The sequence below is a fragment of the Pseudorca crassidens genome, chromosome 19, assembly GCF_039906515.1.
Source record: "Pseudorca crassidens isolate mPseCra1 chromosome 19, mPseCra1.hap1, whole genome shotgun sequence".
In the NCBI taxonomy this organism is placed as follows: Eukaryota; Metazoa; Chordata; class Mammalia; order Artiodactyla; family Delphinidae; genus Pseudorca; species Pseudorca crassidens.
Genome location: NC_090314.1, coordinates 42646560 through 42666053, shown reverse-complemented (window position 1 = coordinate 42666053; position 19494 = coordinate 42646560). Strand labels below are relative to the sequence as shown.

General features: G+C 60.5%; 1 protein-coding gene across 6 annotated transcripts in view; it reads right to left on the bottom strand.

The window, feature by feature from the left end:
- ARHGAP23 (Rho GTPase activating protein 23) overlaps positions 1 to 19494 on the bottom strand; it is an 80773-nt gene that overhangs the window by 27744 nt on the left and 33535 nt on the right. For 4 of the 6 annotated variants that reach the window (XM_067715581.1, XM_067715580.1, XM_067715585.1 and 1 more), the window contains exons 3-14: positions 17571 to 17598; positions 16158 to 16253; positions 15879 to 15957; positions 15661 to 15715; positions 11431 to 12595; positions 9652 to 9807; positions 9325 to 9436; positions 9124 to 9181; positions 7562 to 7705; positions 2301 to 2618; positions 954 to 1015; positions 559 to 689 (exon numbers count right to left, since the gene is read on the bottom strand). In XM_067715581.1, coding sequence (XP_067571682.1) covers positions 559 to 689; positions 954 to 1015; positions 2301 to 2618; positions 7562 to 7705; positions 9124 to 9181; positions 9325 to 9436; positions 9652 to 9807; positions 11431 to 12595; positions 15661 to 15715; positions 15879 to 15957; positions 16158 to 16253; positions 17571 to 17598 — 2404 coding nt within the window. Of the gene's footprint in view, positions 1 to 558; positions 690 to 953; positions 1016 to 2300; positions 2619 to 7561; positions 7706 to 9123; positions 9182 to 9324; positions 9437 to 9651; positions 9808 to 11430; positions 12596 to 13734; positions 13883 to 15660; positions 15716 to 15878; positions 15958 to 16157; positions 16254 to 17570; positions 17599 to 19494 lie in introns of those variants that run through there. The other 2 variants (XM_067715582.1, XM_067715584.1) reach the window with 2 other exon arrangements.

Here is a 19494-nt window from a genome sequence, read left to right as displayed (position 1 = left end):
CACCACATTCACACACTGGACGTACGGGGACTCCATCAGAGAAGCAACCGGGATGCTGAGGGCTGATGGCAAATTATAATATCCCAGCAGAGAAGGCCGAAGAGATGAGGGTGTCTACCCTAGAGAAGAGAGGCCTCAGAGTAATATAAGGACTTCTGTATGGCTAAAACAACAAGGTGGGAGCCACAGATTCTGGTACAGCCGAAGGAAGAACTCTCTAATGGCCAAAGGTGTGTGGAGATGGAAAAGGCTGCCAGCAGAGAGGGTGTGGCTCCTGCTCCTGAGGGGCCACAAGCGGGGACCAGAGGACCACGCAGCTGGGACGTCACGGAGGGAGATCAGGCTCTGGGCCCTTCCGGCCCTGAGGCCCTGAGGGCCCCCGGACCCTCACAGGCATGCACACATGGGCAGACACACGAGGATAACCGTGGCACACACCTACAGGCACACACACCGCCTGACACACACACAGGCCCTCCGCTCCCATGCAGGCCCACAGGCTGACCCGCCCTCCCCACGCATGGGTGCACACCACCCCCTTAGCAGCCGCCTTCCTACCCTTGCTCCCTGCAGGCTGGTCCTGAGTCCTGAGGCCACGTGCTGTACTCTGTTTGAGGAACTCAGACTTGAGGCCCCCCAGGCCACGAGAGCCTTTGGGGGAGGAATCAGCTTTGGGCCCAGAGCTATGGCTGTGTGGGAAGAGGGGAGAGGTCTTCACTGGGGTGACCCAGCACGCCACCTGCCCTGGCCTCCCACCTCTTCGGACCTCCCCTCCATCCCGTCCATGCCCTTCTGGGGACTGGAGGCCTCAATGCCCCTGCCACCCTCCCTGCCCCCAGCAGAGGGCAATTCAGGGGCCACCCTCAGGTCTGAAGGTGGGTCAGGAGGACGACCTCTGCCCAAGGTGTCTCCCACCCCATGGCCAGGACTGCTCCATGAGGGCTGGGCCTCACCTCACTTTGCGATAATCATTAAGCTTCTTGCTGATCAGAGCTTGGTTGGCACAGCCGGGGTCCTGGAGGAGGCGGAAAAGAAAGCAGACCCCATCAGTGACCATGGCCAGCCCACCCAGGGCTTCTCCGTGGCCCCTGCCTCGGCCTCGCCTCCCCTCTCCTCCACCTGCCAGCTGAAGGGTGCAGACCCTGGAGCGAGGAAGACCAGGGCCGGACTCCCGAGCACCCCCTCACCAGCTGTGTGACCTTGGGCAATCCACTTAACCTCTCTGAGCCTCAGTCTCCTCAGCAGTAACATGGGGAGACAACGTGGCAACCTCAGGGTTAGGGTGCGGAATTATGCACGTGGCACTCATCACAGTCCTGGCAAGGCACCGATGAGGTGCCCCACGAGGGGCAGCTATTGCAATAATGAAGGTGACTTGGGACCCTCAGACAGTGCCTGTCGGGGACAGCCCAGCCAGTCCCCCCAGAAAAGGGCCCCAAATTTCAGGTGCCTTCCTCCTTGCGGTGAGGAACGACAATGTCCTGGGGAGGCAGAGCCTGGTTCAGTGAGATGGTGTCCTCAGCGTGCACTAGCACCCCTCTGCCTGTGGCCAGAGCAGTTGCACATCTGGACCAGGGCCCAAGCCACACCATCCTCCTGGCAGAGACCGGCCGCCAAGCCCAGGACCCCCACATAACTCTGCGCAGGTGTCCAGAGGCACCTGGCGGAGGGGGTGGGCGGAGGCAGAAAGCCCAGCCCAGGCTCCTAGTGTGCAGCTGCAGCTGCCCAGGAGGGGGCGTCACGTAAAAATGCTCCTGGAGTCCCTGCCAAAGCCCTTGGCTCAGCCCCTGCTGCCTGCTGCCAAGGCCGATCCTCTTGGCCTCCTCCCAAGGTCAATGTGTTTGTGCCCCTGCAGACAGGCCAGCCCTGTCAGAGGGGCCAGCCACAGTTTTGGCCCAGGGGCACCCCTTTCTGTAATAATTCCACAGGAGACCCCCGCCTCCCAAACCTCCAGCAAGAGGCTGAGGTTGGCCGGGAGCTGACCCCTCTGTGGCAGAGCCTGCCCAAGGCGGTCGTAACGATGACGATAATAACAATTACTGTCGTTCCTACAGCTATTATTGTTCCTGCCAGTCATGGAACACTAAAGACGCCAGGTCCTCTGTGAGCCACTGCCCCAAGCATCGTCTCTTCACACCAAACCCTTGGAGGGCATGGTTGCAAGGGGTACTCCTGTCAGCCCATTTTATGCAGGAGGGGACTGAGGCTCAGAGCGGTGAAGGGAGGATCCCGGCAGGCGAGAGGCGCCCGGGGCCTGCCCTGCCCTCCCTGGCCCGGCTGGGGCCGGGCCGGGCCCTCACCTCGCCCTCGGCCCTGCTGTTCTCTCGGATCGCTCTGATCCAGCCCAGCATGTCATCCCGGTCCTCAGCCTGAAAGAGATATTCACAGAAGTCAGCGGTGGTCAGCCGGAACACGTGCCTCCTCTTGGTCTCGCTGTAGGAGATGTCCACCAGGCAGGAGCCGATGCAGACGGGCGCCGCCTCGTCCTCACCTGCGACGGCCGCCGCCGCCCCCGCCGCCGCCGGCCCGGGCTCCCGCCGCTCCTTGCTCAGCGAGAGCGAGCGCGCCCGCAGCGCGGCGTACACCCGCTTCCACTGGCGCAGGCCGCCGCCAGCTTTCTGCAGGGAGACACGGGGAGAGGGGGAGAGAGGGGAGGGGGAGGGGTGAGAAGCCAGGCCTGCCCTCCTCCCCGACCCCAGAGCCCAAGGGGGCCCTAGGCGCTGCAGACAGTGGACAGCAGTGGGGACCCCACCCCACTGGCCGCCGGGAGCCCTCTGCTCCACTCCCACCGGCACCTGGGGCAGCCTCCTGCCCACAGTCCCCCAAGTCTCTCAGCCCCTCACCGGCCTGGACACCCGTACCCATCGTTCTCAGTCCCCGCAGAGGGTCCCCAACCTTCGCTTTACCGCTCCTCTGCCGTTGGCAATGCCCCAGAGAACCAGCAGGGGGCTCCAGAGGGCAATCGGGCCGCCCACCAAACATGACCCACCTTACATAAAATCTTCCTAAGCCATTCCTGGTCCACATACTGCTTCCCTCCGGGCAAAGCTAGTCAAAAGTTGTCAACCACACTTGCTCTCCCCGCTTCTTTGCCTCTCACTCAAGACTCCACTCAGTATCCCCTTCCTGGGAAGCTGCTTGCCAGGTCACCCAGGCGCCATGTTGCCAAAGCCAGTGGCAGCGTCTGGGCACTTCTCAGCCCTTTGCTTAGCCTCTTGGTGGCATATGACCCAGCTAGCGGTCACTTCTTCCCTCTCCAAACTCTCTCTTGGCACCCAGGACCCTACGGTTCGTGGTTTTCCTCCTAACTCCGCTGGCTCCTTCTCTGGTCCCCTCCACCCAACATCCTCTACACCAGCGGTTCTCAACCAGGGCGAAGAGCCATCAGGGGACATTTGTCTGAAGACGTTTTCAGTTGTCGCACCTGGGGAAATGCTATGGCATCTAGTGGGCAGAGGCCAAGGATGCTGCTAAACATGTCGGATGCCCAGGACAGCCCCGCAGCAAAGAATCATCTGGTCCAAAATGTCAACAGTGCTGAGGCTGACAGTCCCTGCCCTAAAGGAAGCGGAGCTCCAGAACTTTGTCCTCGGCCCTCCTCCTCCTGCATGCCTCCCCCATGATGCCATCCACACCCATGGCTTTAAATCCTGTCTGTCTGCTGATGGTGATGCCCAGATGTACCCCTGGCCCAGCATCTCCCCCGAGCCACACTCCAGTACCTCCAACTGTGTGCTCAGTGTCTCCATTTGCACCCCACGGGCACTGCAGGTGCTGCTTGCTCACTACGGGGGCCCATCAAACCTGTTCTCCACCCCCACCTCCATCTTTTCCAGCTCAGTAAATCCACCCAGTTGCCCAGAAACTTGGGAGCTGCCCTTGACTCCTCCTCATTCTTCACCCCTGACATCCAACCCGTCAGGAAATCACAACTGTTCTGCTTCCAAAATATCACCTGCCTCCATCTTTCCTGCCACCACCTTGCCCACACCATCAACACCTCTTGCCTGGACCACTGCACAAACCATCCCAGGCTCCGCTCTCCTTCCTGCAACCTCTTCTCCACGCAGCAGCTGCAGTGGCCATTTGAAAATGTAAACGAAGTCCTGTCTCTCCCCTGCTTAGTGCCCTCTCATGGCTTCCCATCGCCCTTGGAATCGAATCTAAGCTCTTCTGTGATCTGGTCCCTGCCTCTCCTAACCCATCCCTCTTTCTTTCTCACAATGTCGAGACACAGGGGGCTTTTCCAGTGAACAAGCCAAGCCTTTCCTTTCCCGGGGCCTCTGCATGTGCTATTCCTTCTGCCCAGAGCCCCTTCTCTTGCTTCTCCACGTGGCTGCTTCCTTCTCGCCCTTAAGGTCTGAGCTCAAGGTCATCAACATCACCTCCTCAGCGAGGCCGCCTCTAAGCATTTTTCCCCTAACGGCAGCCCCCGGCTTCCTCCCAACTTAAAGGCAATCACATCACCCTGTTCATATTCCCTAAGTGCCCACTGTAGTCTCAGGTTACTGGCTGTGGGTGGCTTTCTCCAGTACAGAGAAAGCTCCTGGCGCAGGGAGCTCATCTGCCCTCTTACCTCCATACTCCTGGGCCTAGAGCCATGCTGGCACAGGGTAAGTGCTCATCAATATTTACTGAATAAATGAATTAATCGGCCTCAGAACACCCTGCAGGCGGGGGTTCCATCTCCCCCATCAGATCAAGGGCTCCTTTCCTCTGGCTCACGGCCCACCTACGACTCCACACCCAGCCCAAGCTTCTATCTTCAGAGCAAACCAGATGAGGAGACTTCATGGCTGGCAGGTGAACATAGCCACAGCCAGCCATGAACCCTGCCCATCATCACATACCTGCTGGACCAAGGCAGGGACGTTCAGAGCAGGAGACAGTAGGGCCCTCCAGGAGAAGTTTAGTGTCAGAGTGAGGTGGTGACAAGGGTGCCCCTTTGAGACTGAACCAGCTAGGTGACCTTGGATAAGTCAGGCCCCCTCCCCTAGCATCAGTATGCCCTACTGGTAAAAACGAGAGGTGAGCCAGCTGGTCTCCACGTTGCATCCAGCTCAAATGCTGGGTCTGTGGCTGCAGGGATGGGTCATACCCACCCACGCCCTCCTCCGCCTGACAGTCAGTGGTCTCCAAAAGAGACTGGGAGCTGGGGGCGGGGAGAGGCTGGACTTGCTGAAGCAGACAACATCTGGCTGGCGATCAGGACCCTGGACAGACCGAGAGACCAGATGGGAGTGGAAAGCCCTCTCCTTCAGAACCGACCAGTGAGCAGGAAGGGGCCAGGTCCTCTCCCTGCCCAGGAGACACTGCGTCTGGGCTGCCAGAGGCCACCCAGAGCTGGGGGCAGGCTATGGGGCAGGCAGAAGTCAGCAGTTGTCACCAGGCCCTCCGAAGGGCTCAAGCCTCGGGCTGGAAGTCTTCGTCCACACCTGGCTCCTCCTCCTTGGCCTCCGTCCCCCACTTCCTCCCGAGGCCCGGCCGTCTCTTGCTTTCTCCCTCAGTGTTCCCGCGCCCATGGCTGCAGGTGCTTGTGTCCTCTCCGATGGACAAATGCCCTCCCCAGGTGGACCTCCTCCCAATGCCACACCCTCAGAGCCTCTGTTGCCAGGACACCTCCGCAGAAGTGTGCGCCAGGGCCCTCGGACTCCATAGGCCCCAAAGGAACCTCTTGGCTTCCTCTCCCCAAACCTACCCCTCCGGTGCCCTGTGGCTCTGGGAAGGGTCCCACCACTCTCTGACCCCACAGCCCAAGCTGGGACCCCAGGAACCTCCTCCATCCTCCCTCACCTCCCAGCCCTCAGCCCGCCCAGGCTTTCCTTACCCCTGAATCTCTCTAAGGTGTCCCCTCCCCTTGGTCCCACTCCCCTCGCTCACCTGGACAGCAGCAATGGCCTTGTCTCCTCCTGTCACAGATGCAACACTTACCTCCTGGGCTCACACCTCCCACACCCCACCCTTAAATGCCTGCAAAGGCTCACCCTGAGCGATGCGCCCGCGCCCAGGCGCCCGACACCCCACCCGGCTTCCATCTCTTGCCCTGGCTCCCAGCTGCCCAGCACCCCCTGCCACCCTGCTCCTAGCCGTGCAGGAGGGCATCTCCCCTGTCAGACCACACCCCCACCTCCCTCCTTTGTGTGGACTCCCACACACCCTTCACAGCCTTCCAGACACCCCCTCCCACCCTGCTGAGGTCAGGGTCATACGCTACTATATGCCGCTCCCCTGAACTCCCCCATCACAGCAGTCAAGCACTGGTAACTGGTAAGCAACAAATGCCTTCTCTGCCCAGCAGGAACCCCAGCAGGGCACGACTGGCCTGGCTCCCTCACCACTGAATCCCCGGAACCTCAACGGAGAACTGGAGCAGGGTAGGCTGTTCATCATTATCTGCGGGCTGGACGAGGGCACAGATGAGTGCCGCTCCTGCCTGGACTACACTTCTCACTTCACCCTCACACTGGCCCTTGGAGTAGAACAACACTGTCCCCATCTTACAGATCAGAAAAGTGAGGCTCAGACGTTAAGGGGGTTGCCCGAAGCCTTATGCTTGATAAGTGGCTGGGCAGGAATTCCAAGGCTGTCTGACTTCAAAGCTTATGTTCTTTTCAGGTACAAGGCCCTTAGAAGGCAGGGTGGAAAATTCAAATAATAGCATTAAGCAGGATAGCTGCTCCCGGGGGCCAGGCACTGGGTGAGCGCTTTTTGCTTAGATCATCTCATTTAATCCTCAGCAAGGGTGTATGAGCTAGTGATTATCATTTGCTCCATTTACATACGAGGAAACTGGTAGGTGAGCCAAACAAGCTCCCCCAGCAGCTCATGGCGCAGTGAGGAGCCAAGCCCAGGCTCATGCTAACCTCTCTGCTCCACTCTGCCTGGGCCGCTCGGGTGACGGCAGTCGGGCGGCCTCCTCCTCCCTCTTCTGCTGCCTGGAACCCGGGATTGTACTCCATGGACCCAGGGGCCCCGCCTTCTCCCCTCGGGATCCTGCTTACCTCCCGGCCTCAGGCCCAAGCCCCCTTCATCTCTCACCTGGATCTCTGTGGCGGCCCCAAACTGGTCTTCTTGCCTCCCTCTGGCTCTCTCTTAATTCACTCCCCAGGAAGCCCAGTGGAAGAGGCCCCAGGGGCTTTTAGTTGCCCTTAGGATGAAGACTAGAACCTTTGCTGGCCTTGAAAAGGCTAACCTCTGCTTTCTTTTGGGGCTTCAGCTCCCCTAAAAGAATCACGCTGGCCTTGCTCTCATTTTCCATGAGCCCCAGTGGCCATTTTGGGGGTGATCTGCCAACCAAGGATCAACCATGGGATGGTTCTGTCAGAATTCCAAGCACAACTGGATCAGATCCACCCCACAGCAAAGACCACCTCTCTGGTTAACTCTTTTTCATGAGTTCTTTAGGACCCCCAGGAAGTTCTTCCTAGCATCTAACCTCTACCCCTCATGCTGCAGCCTCAGCTGGCTCTCCTTAGCTCCAGAGGGTGGGTGTAGGAAAAGCTGGGAGTTCTGCTGGAGCCAGCTTCCATCCACCTCCAGCTCATTCCTCCAGCCATCTTACCTTCCCCTTCTTGGTGAGGACCTGCTTATAATACAACCAGCCTTCTCTCCTGATGTCGCTGAAGGTTGCGTCCGAGAGGTCAGAGGTTGAGTGTCGCTTGGAAGGAGCGTCAGCGTCTTCGGAAGTGCCCCAGCTATCCAAGGACTGCAGAGAGACGACAGAGGGCAATTTAGGGTGGCTCCCACAGTGCCAGCATCTCAGAAGCCCCATGGACCATTTGCAGCCACAAGGGCCTGGCATATGCCTGTGCTACGCTCTGCTGTGCTGTGTGGCCTCATGGGCCTTGCTTACCCTCTCTGACCCATCTGTGTTGAGGTCATGAGACATATGTGATGGGGAAGCCAGAAAGGAGGAAAGGCTATGACCTGCAGGCCACATGCCTCACCACGCTTAACTTTATAGACTTGAAGGAACTAAGGAAGCAGAGGAAGTGATTGTGTCCACATGGAGTTACATAAACAGAGGAAGTGGGAACATCAACAAAGACCGAGTTAGTGGAGCAGGTAGTCATGTCCACAAGGAGTTAAACAGAGGAAGTGATAGTGTCAGCAGGACTCCAGCAGTAGAGGTGACAGGTCAAGGGATAGTTAGGTAAGCAGAGGACGTGATAAGGAATAAGCCAGGTGACATTTAAAATCAATATGCCTTTTCCAACCCAACCATAATCAAAAAGATTTAAGGTCATTTCAGAACTGATTCTATGTCGGGACTTCCCTGGTTGTCCAGTGGTTAAGATTCTGCTCTCCCAACGCAGGGGGCCAGAGTTTGATCCCTGGTCAGGGCACTAGATCCCGCACGAGGCAACGAAGACCCCGCACGAGGCAACGAAGATCCCACGGGCCACAATTAAGACTCGGCACAGCCAGGTCCCGAGGCTGGAAATTTCAGCCTCTCCATCACTCTCAACCCTGTGTGTCCCCCCCCTTTCCAGGGTGTCCCCTGTCCCCTGAAGACACCATGCAAATACTGACCCAGTGCCTCCACTGTGTAGGCACTGTTTTAGGTATGCGGAGGGGTCAAACAGTGAATAAGACGAATGAAATCCCTGCCCTCATGGAGCTTACATTCAAGCTGGGGAGCCAGGCAAGAAAGGAGATGGACGCACAAACTGTGTAACATGAGAAGTGCTAGGAGAAGAGCAGAGTGGTGAGGGGAGGCATGAAATATCAGGCATAAAGGCTGAAATTTCACAGAAGGCCTAAAAAAATCTAAAGAAAGTGAAAAAGTGAGTCATGTGGCATGTGGGCCGTGGAAAGGGCCTCCTAGACGGGAGATGGGGGAGCGGCGGCTGGAAGGACAGTGCAAAGGCCTTGGGAAGGAAGGCTCACGGTGTCTTTAGGTGATGACTGAGCCCACAGAGAGGGTGGGTCACATGGCCGACACGAGGTGAGTGCGGGGACAGCCGAGGCCGGAAGGAGATGGGAGCCGGAGGGGCCCATTTCGGGTTGCAGGAGTCACAGGCCGGGTCCCTCTGCCAAGGTTGGACTCCCCAGCTGAGGGGTGGGCCCCTGGGCCCCTCCCCAGACCTCCGACACCCTCACCCACACACACGTGCCGCTCACCCCATCAGTGAAGAAGCTTCGGAGCATCCGCAGGCTGGGCACGCGGTTCGGCAGGCGCCTGGGGGGTGAGGACAGAGGATGAGGGCTGTGGGAGGACCTCCCACAAGCCCCAAGGCTCAAAGGCCCTCTGGGGGTAAGCAGGCCGCCCCGGTGTGTAGACGACCCCAGGGCCAAGAGCCCCTCCACAGCCCCCATCCTCACCGCAGAGCCCGGCCCTCGTCCCGGAAGGTGTTGAGCCCGTCGTCGCAGGACTTGGAGCGTTCGGTGGTGATGGCCAGCAGGTAGGAGGAGCGCCGGCCGGCCTTGATGCTGCCTGTGAAGCCGCCCACAGGTGCCCAGGGTCAGCGGGGCAGCAGGCGGGGGCTTCCCCAGATCCCTCCTGTCCGGGCAGGGCCAAGGGGGGACTCTCCCTGTGGGTCCCCAGGAGGAGCAGAAGCCAGTCGGAAGAGGCCAGCCATCAGGCAGCGGGCACCCCTGGGACCAGGCAGCAAGGGAGTGGGTGGGGCTGGGGGTGCGGGCAGCACTCACTGCAGTCCTGGGAGTAATGGCGGCCGAGGGCAAAGGTGAAGGTTGGGGAGGAGGGGCTGGTGCCCAGGACAGGGGCTGAGTTCATGGCGCTGGAGACCACAGCAGAAGCAGGGACGTGCTTGGCTTGGAGGTCAATGCTGGGGCTGGTGGGCTCATCTGCGAGAGCAGAGGGAGCGGTGGGTGAAGCTATCAGAAGGCTGAACCTGTCTGTCCCCCCGGCCCCAGCCTCCCATCCGGGCCGGGACCACATCCCCAAGGACCCACCATGGGGGTCCCAGAGCCACCCCCAATCTGCAGACCCTCCCACTGTGGTCACGGAGGCTCAGCCTCTGCCTCCTCCATCACACTGAGGGCACCAGGAGTGGGGTCGAGCCATCTCTCTCAGTCCTGGCCGGGAGGCAGGCCTCTCTGAGGCCATGGCTGGTGTCTCCCCCATCAGACTGGGAGCTTCTTGAGGATAAGGACCATCTCCCCCATCAGCTGGGGGCTCCTTGAAGGTGGCTGCCACGTCCCCCCCGCCCCAAGACTGGAAGGACACTGAAACTAAAGACTTTACCTCCCGCCCTCAGACTGGGAGCTTACTGAGACAAGAGGCTGCGTCTGCCCTGTTAGACTGAAGGCTGGCTTGGGGGGCCAGGGCTGTGCCTCCTCTCCTGGCCGGGGCTGCTTCTCCGCCACTCCCACGGCTGCCCTAGGGTGAGCTCACCACTCTCAGCCCCAGTTACCATCTCTGGGCTCCTGCACCCCAGTCTTCCTCCCGAGCCCCTAGACCCAGTCCGGTTCATTCTGCTCCCTCCATGAGCGCCTCTTATTCAGCCGAAACCTCTTCCTGCCTCGCTCCCTCTCTTTCCCAATATGGAGGTGAAGCTCCACCGTCCCGTAAGGTCAGAAACCTGGGAATCACTGACCCCTCCACTCTCTTGCCTCTCCCTTACCCAACATCTATTCTAAAGGCAGCAAATTTTCAGTATTCCCTCTGCTCTCAGAATGAAATCCCAACTCCCCAGTGACTGACAAGGCCCCGCCAGACCTGTTCCGATGACCTGGAAGGGCATCCTACCTCTCACTTCAGGGTCTTTGCATATTCTAGTCTCTCTCCCTGAACATGCTTACCCTGACTAACTCCTTCAAGTCTTAGCCGAAATTTCCTTTTTCTCCAAGATTCTCTCCTTGGCCACCATGCCCCGGTCTATCCCTTCTCTGCCTCCTAGAGCTCCCTGTACTCCTATCACACACCCATTCAACTGGATCGTTCTTGTCTGATCATCTGTTCCCATGGTTGGATCACACACTCCAGGAGAGCACAGAGCCTAGCACAGTGCCTGACACAAATATGTGTTGGATGGATGGAGGGATGGAGGGTGGACAGAAAGAACAAAGAGTGAAAGGAACAAAGGAAGGATGGAAAAGAAAGAATGAAAGGATGGAAGGACAGGTGAAAGGAAGGAACAATGGAAGGAAGGAGGGAGGAGGAGGGAGGGAAGGAGAGAAGGAAGGGAGGGAGAAGGGAGGGGGAAGTAAAGGTGGATGGAAAGAAGGCTGGAAGGGTCAATGAATGGGAGGAAGGATGACGGGATGATGGGAGGGAGACAGAAGGATGGATGGAGGAATGCAAGAATGGACAGTTGGATGGACAGACAGATGGACGGACACAGAAACGGGTTGACCCCATCAGCACCCAACCCAGAGTTTTGCCCATGGTGGCAGGTGGGTAAAGTCCAACAGGGCACAGAAAACCAAGTCTCCCAAGACAGCCACCTGCTGTTCACCGTCACTCACCGATGAAGGGAATGGAAGCCAGAGAGTCGTCAGTAGTGGCCAAAGGGGCCACCTTTCTGCCCAGGCGTTCCCCTCGCCCACTGGCCTCTGGCTCTGGGGGCTCATCACCAAACCCAAGGTTCATCTGTCTGGAAGGGGGCAGCTGGACCTTGCGGCCCGTTGGAGGCTTCTGCCTCAGGACCACTTCGTCACGGCGATCCTCGGCGGGAGGCTCCAAGGCCCTGGTGCCGGGTTCTGGTCGGACAACTCTTGGTGGTTCAGAGGCCTCCGGTGGGAATGGTGCAGGGGACTGGGCCAAGTTGAAGGTGGGCAGCCCCCCAAAGGGCGAGTCCCGGAAGGAGAGGGCGTGCAGAAGTCCAGTCCGGCGCTGGAATGATGGGCTATAGCTCCGGTATCCGATATACCCAGCGTCATCCAGGCCCTGCAGGCCAGGCGGGGGTGGGGCCTGGGGCCCGGGCAGGTCCCTGGGTGGGCAGGCAGGGGTGCGGGCAGATGGACGCTGGGAAGCCCAGCCACAGCGCTCGAAGCGGGGCGACACCAGTGCCCCTGGCCCAAGCGCCTCGGCTGAGCGGGTGGCCCGGCTCAGGTAGTCGTCTGAGCGAGCGCGGAGCCGGCCCTCCTGGCCCAGCTGGCTCAAGGCACCCTGGGAGGTGGAGCAGGGCCACGGGCGGTGGGCAGTCACATCCTCCAGCCGGTCCTGGGAGGCACTGCGGGCCCGGGGGGGCATGGCGGGGCACCGTCTCTCCCCCGCCCTGCGGGGTACTTGGTTCGACAGCCAGTGTGACAAGGCCTGCTGGCACTCCAGTCTGCTGGGGGGCGCCCGGCTGCCAGGCTCCGGGAAGGCACGAAGCGTCCGGGGCTCCGAGGGGAGGTGGGGGAAGGCACCAGGGCTGGGGCGGGGCTGGCTCATCCCCAAGGAAGGGTTGTCCGGATGGGAGCGGGCAGTAGACGGGATGCGGGGCCCCGGGTCACTCCAGGCAGCAGGACTCCGGGGGTCACTGGGCAGTGCTGAGAGCGGCTCAGGCACCATAGTGGCCCAGGTAGAGACCCGGGCTGGCGGGGCGTAGGTCTTTCGGGGGTAGCAGATTGGGGGTGGCTCTGGGATGCTCCGGGCCTCTCCAGAATACGGCTTGTTCCCCTTCAGGTAGGCGTCCTGGGAGTAGGCCTGGCCAGGGACACAGAAGCAGGTAAGCAGGTCTGAACAGGTCTCACAGGGGAAGGCTACAGCAGCCCCTGGAGGTCAAGGTCTCCAGAGAAGGGGACTGAAGGGAGGGGACCAAGCAGGGGGAGTCCTGAGTGGGTGGGGGTGAGAGTGCATGCTCCAAAGAGAGTCGGAGGGGGGGGACAAAGAAATAAGAGGCCTTTGAGAGTCTTACACACACACACACACACACACACACTCTCTCTCTCTCCCTCTCTCTCTCTCTCTCTCTCTCTCTCTCTCTCACACACACTCACTTGAGAAAGAGCCAGGATTTTTCTAAGACTTATGACAAGGACTGCCTTTAGCCACAAACATTCCAACATCTGTTTTCTGGGGTCCTCCCCCGATGCTGGCCTCAGCTGCCTCCCTGCTTTCTTACGTCCAATGGTGCCCACAGACCCTCGGGTGGAGCCGGGAAACCCTACCAGAGACCAGTCAAGGTGGCAGACGACAGGGGAGGAAGCGGCCTAAGGGGTGTGTCCAGGGTGGGGTGGGCTGGGGGTGGGCAGGGGCTGGGAGAGCCCAGCTGTCCCTCCATCCCCTGGATGGGAAGCTGAGGGCCCGGCTCCTGGGCCACTGGGGTGAGGAGGAACTTGCTTCTCTGGGCCAGGCTTGGGGGAGGGGCCCGACTGGCTAAGGGGCCTTGGGCCACCTTCTGGCACCCCAGGCCTGGGATTTGGCGCTGGGAGCTGAGGCTGACGCTGCATTGCTGAGGAGTGACAGGGCCGGGGGCCGGGGGCCGGCGCCCAGGCCCAGCCAAAAAAGGAGGCGGCCCCCAGGGACAGCAGCCTTGTGGCCCTGGCCTAGCCTGGCCCATGATGGGCTGCCCGGGGGCCTATCTCAGGGCGAAGTATCAAAGAGGGAGGGTGAAACCAAACACACATACACACACATCACAAGGAGACACAGGAAAATACACACCCAGAGACACACTCACACACACATAGAGAAACACAATGAGACACACACACAGACAAATAACTACACCTCCCGTCCCAGGCACACACATCATGTGATGAGGACGAGCTAGACCACACCCCTACTCAGTCAGCCCCCTTCGGACCCACACGCCGGCCGGCCGGCCGGGAACACTCACGTACCTCTCCCTCCTGCCATCCTGCCGGCTCCCCGGACTCCCCACATCACGGCAGTGGCGGCAGCATCCCGGCCCGCCTCCACCCTCCCCCCGCCCCCCGCTAAACCCCACTGATCACTGTGCCGGCCCTGGCCTCCGTCCCCCCAGGCTGCCCTCCCCGCGGCTGCCCTCGGGCCCCCACCGGCTCTCTCGCTGGCGGGAGGAGGAGGGAGGGGAAGATGGGTGTGGAGGGGCCTCGCCGCGTCGGCGGTGGCGTCAGCGGCTGCCGCGGCCCCATTGGCCTCCAGCATTGGCTCCCAACCACAGGAATGCCTGGGCCCCACCCTCTGGCCAGCCAGAGAGAGGGGGGCCAGCAGAGGCCCCCAGATGCTGACATCTGGGACTGCCTGCCCACCCGAGCCTGGGCAGCAGAGCTCAAGGCTGCTGTCCCACCCTGCCCCCCTCCGGCTGGAGAGAGCAACGCCCCAGGTTCCGCCCTGTCACACCCCATCCCCCCCAGCACACCGCCTGAGGGCGTACGGGCAGGGCCCTGGAGACTTGGGGAGAGCCGCCCACCCCTCTGGGCCCCCGCCCCTGCCTCCCCCTCCCCAGAAAGGGCAAGGGGACAATCGAGGTCAAGGGCTGGAGGTTCCCAGAGGGGCATGGGGCCAAGCATGGCACTGTGATTACAGTGATTGTGAGAGCACATCCAGGGCAGAAGCCAGCACTGCAGCTCCCAGGACCTCCCAGGCTTGGCCCTAGGCCGTCTCGGGGTGGGGGGGTGGGGGCAGTGACCTCGGGGGCAAGCAAGTTGGCATCTGGCTGGCACCCAAGAGACCAGGAAACTGGGCACTGGGCAGAGAGGACCGCTCTGGACTTGGGGTCAGAGCTGGGGGCGAAACAGAGAGAGACAGCATGTGTGTGTGAGTGTGCGTGTGTGATGCGCACGGAGCGCGTGGCATAAACGGGTATACGTGTGAGGGCAGGGTCCGCTGCGTGCAGCGTCTGTGGTGCCTGCTCTGTGAGCGGTGGGTGAACGCCGAGTGCTAGCTGTGACGGAAAGGGCATTTGCACTCGCATCGTGATTGTGGAAGTCCGGGTTGCTGTGACACCGGTGAGCGCACGCGCCTGTGCTGGGATGGAGCAGGCTGCGCGATGTCTGTGGGCGTACGTGTTGTGACAACAGCAAACATCTGTGATGTCCTAAGTGTTCGTGTTGTGGCGATGAGAAGTCGAGGTGTATGTGGTGGGACACACTGCGGTGTTGTGTTGTGGGGATCTGAGATGCTGAGGAGTGTGTGGTGCGCTGTGACGTTGTGGTCGTGGGTGTGGGGTAGTGGGTGCCTGTGTGTCGCACCGAGGGGTGGTGTGTATCGTGGTAAGTGCCTGGTATGGTGTGTCTGGCAGGTGGTGTGTGTCATCACATACTGCAGTGTACGGTGTGCTAGTTGAAGGGTGGGCTGTGTGCGGCTGTGTATCTAGTGTTCTCTGCTTATGTATTGGGTGGTCCATGGTATGCAGTGTGAATGGGAGCACACGAAAGTGGGGTACTGTGTGTGTGTGTGTGTGTGGACACATCTATAGGAGACACGCTCACTCGAGGCCAGGCAGGGAGTGGTGTGGGGAACAGGTGTCTCACGGGAGCCACAGGAACGTGCCAGTCTGGCAGGGCCCACTGGGCCACGCTCCTTCCGAACACCCTGGCAGGAATCCTGCCGGCCAAGGCCAGCGCCTCCCCCTCCCCCAGCACAGCCCCGATTGAAGCAACCAGCAGCCCCAGCCCGGGACGGGCCTGGCATCCCCAGTTGGGCAATGCCGGGCTGGTGCTGCCCCCACACTCACTCCTCCGCCTCCCAGGGGGCCCGATGCAGGAGGGAGGCCCAAGGAGAAGGGCTGCATCCTGCCCCCAGCACCCAGGGTCCTCCACCTCAGACAGCAGGGCAGGACTCACCAGCTGGAGGATGTCCTCGTCCTTGGGCATGATGGAGAGCTCCAGGGTATCATCGCTACAGAGACAGGGCAGGGGGTCAGGCCAGGCTGAGGCAACAGGGTCTGGGAGAACAGGGATCCTGGTCGCCAGGGCACCACCAGGGCCAAGGGGGTGGGGTGAGTAGGGACTTGTGAGTGGGCTGGGGGCTCTCGTGGGAGAAGGGAGGCAGGGGCGCTCACCTATTCTGGATCAGAGCTATGACCTGGGAGTAGGTCTTCCCGATGACGCTCTCCCCATTCACCTTCACCAGCCGGTCTCCTGGGGACCAGGGACAGGGCCACAGGTGAGCAGGCCAAAGGGTGTCAATGGCCCTACCTGAGAACCCCTGTACCATATATGGATGACAGTGGGGGACAGGAGCCTCCCCAACACCTGGATCCCGAAATTCCATCCTAACCAGAGGGTAGGGAGAAGAGACCCAGAGCTGTGCGATGAGCCATGTAACTGGGACGGCTCACCTGTTCGAAGCCCCGCCCTATGGGCAGGGCCATCCTCCTTCACATTCTTGACGAAGATGGTGTCCATGGGCTCCAGGCGGTGCCGGGGGGAGGGTCCTGGGGAGCATCAGCCAGGTTAGCTGGGGGTGGCTGCTGAAGGTCACACCCATGCACGCTACACACACAGGGGACACACACTCAGACAGTGATCGCACTCACACGGACACAAACACAGACCCACACATCCACAGGGACACGGATGTACAGGATCAGACAACACACTGCTGGGAAAACGAAAACACACGGAGTCGCTCCCTAAATGGCTCCTGCGTCCCAGCACTGTGCTAGAAAGTAGACTACAGAGGATGGACAGACCTGGCCCTTGCCCTTCCCGAGCTCACGGTCTAGAGAGGCAGACAGACAGACATGCGCACGCGCGCGCACACACACACACACACACACACACACAAGTCACAAGACAAAGGAAGGGTGCCATGAAAGCCCTGAAGATACACAGCAGGGAGGAAAACCCACACACACAGAGTGTCCACACCCAGACCCAAGGAGAGCCAAGCAAGACCCTGAGGTTCACAGAGACCCAGCACCTGCACCTCCCACCCCACTCCCTCCCCCAGGGTCAGGGCACTCCAAGCAGAGGCCTAAGGATCCCGGGACTGGCACTCGGCCCTTCATGACATCATGTTACACCCCAGCAATACTCCTCTGCTGCTAAGTGCTAACTGCTAACTGTTAACTGTCTCCACCAGAGAAACGGGCCTGCTCTAGGTCAGCTGGTTCCTCCCCCAGCACAGGCCTCTGCAATGGGGATTCGGGAAGACAGTGGCCCCATGGTTGCCCAGCAAAGGCCCCAGTGGCAGAGAAGGAAGTCTGCCTGTTCAAGGGGTTCTGTGTTGAATACCCCGGGAAGCCTGGGTTCCAGTAAGGAGCCGTTTGGGAGAGCAAGGGTGACAGCCAGGGGAGTTAGGCTCACATCTGAAAAGAGAAAGACCTCAGGGCCCCCGTCATGCCCCGAGAACCCCAGTGTCTCTATCCCCAAGGATAGCCCTTGATCAGCGGCGCACTACCTCCTGCCCCAAGGGCCCTGCAGGCCCTGCCTCTGCCTCCATCTAGGCTGGGAGTAACTCCAGGGCAGGGGCCAGGGCTTAGAAACCTATCTGCTCCCCAGAACGCCACCCCCAGCGCACAATGGACAGGCCCAGAGGAAGACAACTGTGAGAAAAGAAAGGGAGGACAGAGAGAGTGAGCAGAGGTTTCGAGCGGACACACAGGGAAGAGGCAAGACAGGGGCATCAGGCAAGGGTGGGGGGCGCAGCAGAATCCAGGCTGACCTGGGGGAGAGGGAGAGACACCAGCGGGAGGACCAGTCCCAGCTCAGCCCCAGCCCCTGGAGCCCAGCCCCCTGCCACTCCTCACCTCCTCCTCGGCCTCCATTCTCTTCCTCCTGCAGGGAACAGAGGTGGGTGTGGGCCCTCGGCAGCACAGGGGGAGGCCCAGCTCCACCTGGGAGGGCCCCTTCAAGCTCCCCCACCCAGCTGCCTCCCCTCTTATCATCTTTCAACTAGCCCAGCAGCCAGAGGGGGTGGGAGGGGTGTCCACGGGGAGGTCAAGTCCCAGGCAGCGTCCCCCGGTGACAGGAGCCCCCTCTCACGCCTGCCGATCCTGCTGCATCAACATCTCAGCCGTCCGAAAGGCCCCGATCCAATGGGGGATCCACGACCCCTTCCCTTGGGGAGCTCGAAGCCCAATGGGGGAGGGGCCAAACACACTCACACACAGACAGGACCCAGGCAGACACAGATAAGCAGGCATGACAAGTGCAAACAGTGGCTATCAGCTCTTAGAGCATGGGGAGGGAAGGCCTGATTAGAGCCCCTCTGGGAGGGGGTTTTAAGGCAAGTTTGACGCCGGCTGGGAGAAGGCATTCTGGGTGAGGTGAGTGGAGTGTGCTGGTACTTGGTGGCAGAAACAGGACTGGATCAACTGAGCTGAAGCAGAAGGAGTGTCAACACCAGCAAGTGACAGGAGTCAGACTAAAGCTTTCAGCTTTGAAAGGAGAGAAAGAGGGAGCCAGTGAAGGTTCTTGAGTGGGAGAGAGCAGATGTGAAAATACTTCTGGTGTCTAGGTGCAGGGCTAAGAAATGGAGTCGAGGAGACCCACAAGGGAGGTGTCTGGGGTCATCCTGGTGAGTGAGGGGGCGGGGCAGGGCACTGCATCTGGGGAGGAATCAGGAACAAGGGCAGGACAAAGTGAGAGAGACAGGCCAGGCCAGCAGGGTGTGGCATCTTCGAGTTGGACGGGACCTTTGGGGTCGTCTTGTCTAATCCTCTGTACAGATCATCCACTTCACAGATGACAGGGTGTGACTTGTCCAAGGCCACTCAGAGACAACAGAGGAGCCAGTGCTGGATCCCAGGACTCTTGGGCATCCCAGCCAGGACAGGAAGGCTGCTGGGCTCTGCTGGAGAGGAGTCCCTCTGGCCCTGCCCTCCCGTGCGGGGAGTGTGCCCGCTGATGTGAGCTGCCAGCACAGTGAGTGGGTCGCAGAGGCAGATGGGTGCCTTGAGGTGGGTGAGCTCCCTGTGGGCTCCCAGCCCTGGGCATGTTCTGGAAAGGGATGGAGCCCGTCCCTGGCTTGCCCTGCCCCAGGGTCTTCCAGCCCCCCATGTGAGCGAGGTCTCTCTGAGACAGGTCCACCACCCAGTCTAGACCACTCAGGCTGTGTCTGCAGGGTCACCCTCAGCAGGGCTCCCTGAGAGAAGGTGGAAGGGCCAGGAAGGAGGGACATTCTGGAGAAGGAGGGCTGGAAGGACTGGAGGGAGGTTCCAGGGAATTGGGAGGCTGGTGTCCTAGGGCATAAGGGGTGAGGCAGGGCCCCTCCCACACACCATCAGCCCCCACTTACAGCCAGTGCAAAGAGTTTATGCAGGGGCCCCAGACTCAGGGACAGGTGTGAGAGCTGCACAGCAACGTGTACACATGAAGCGTATACACAGACACGTGTCTAGATATACACGCATGCACGTACATGACTAGCATACCATGCACGCACGTGTGCATACAAAGAGACACGTGCAGGCACACAGACACAGGCAGAGAAATCCAATGCCTTGGTTCTCTGGCAGGTGGGACTAAGCTCCCCAAGGGAGAGTCCCCCAACAGCTGTGCAGGCCGGTCCCAGCCCTGGGGGAGGGGAGAAACAGGTTCACGGACTCCAGAATAAATCTTTCTCCCCTCCTGCTGGGAGAGAGGTGGGGGAAGGGAGCTGGCCCCTCCTCGGGAGCCCTAGTTCCTGCCTAGGCCCCCCTCATGTCCTCCTGTCACGGACCCCCACCCCCA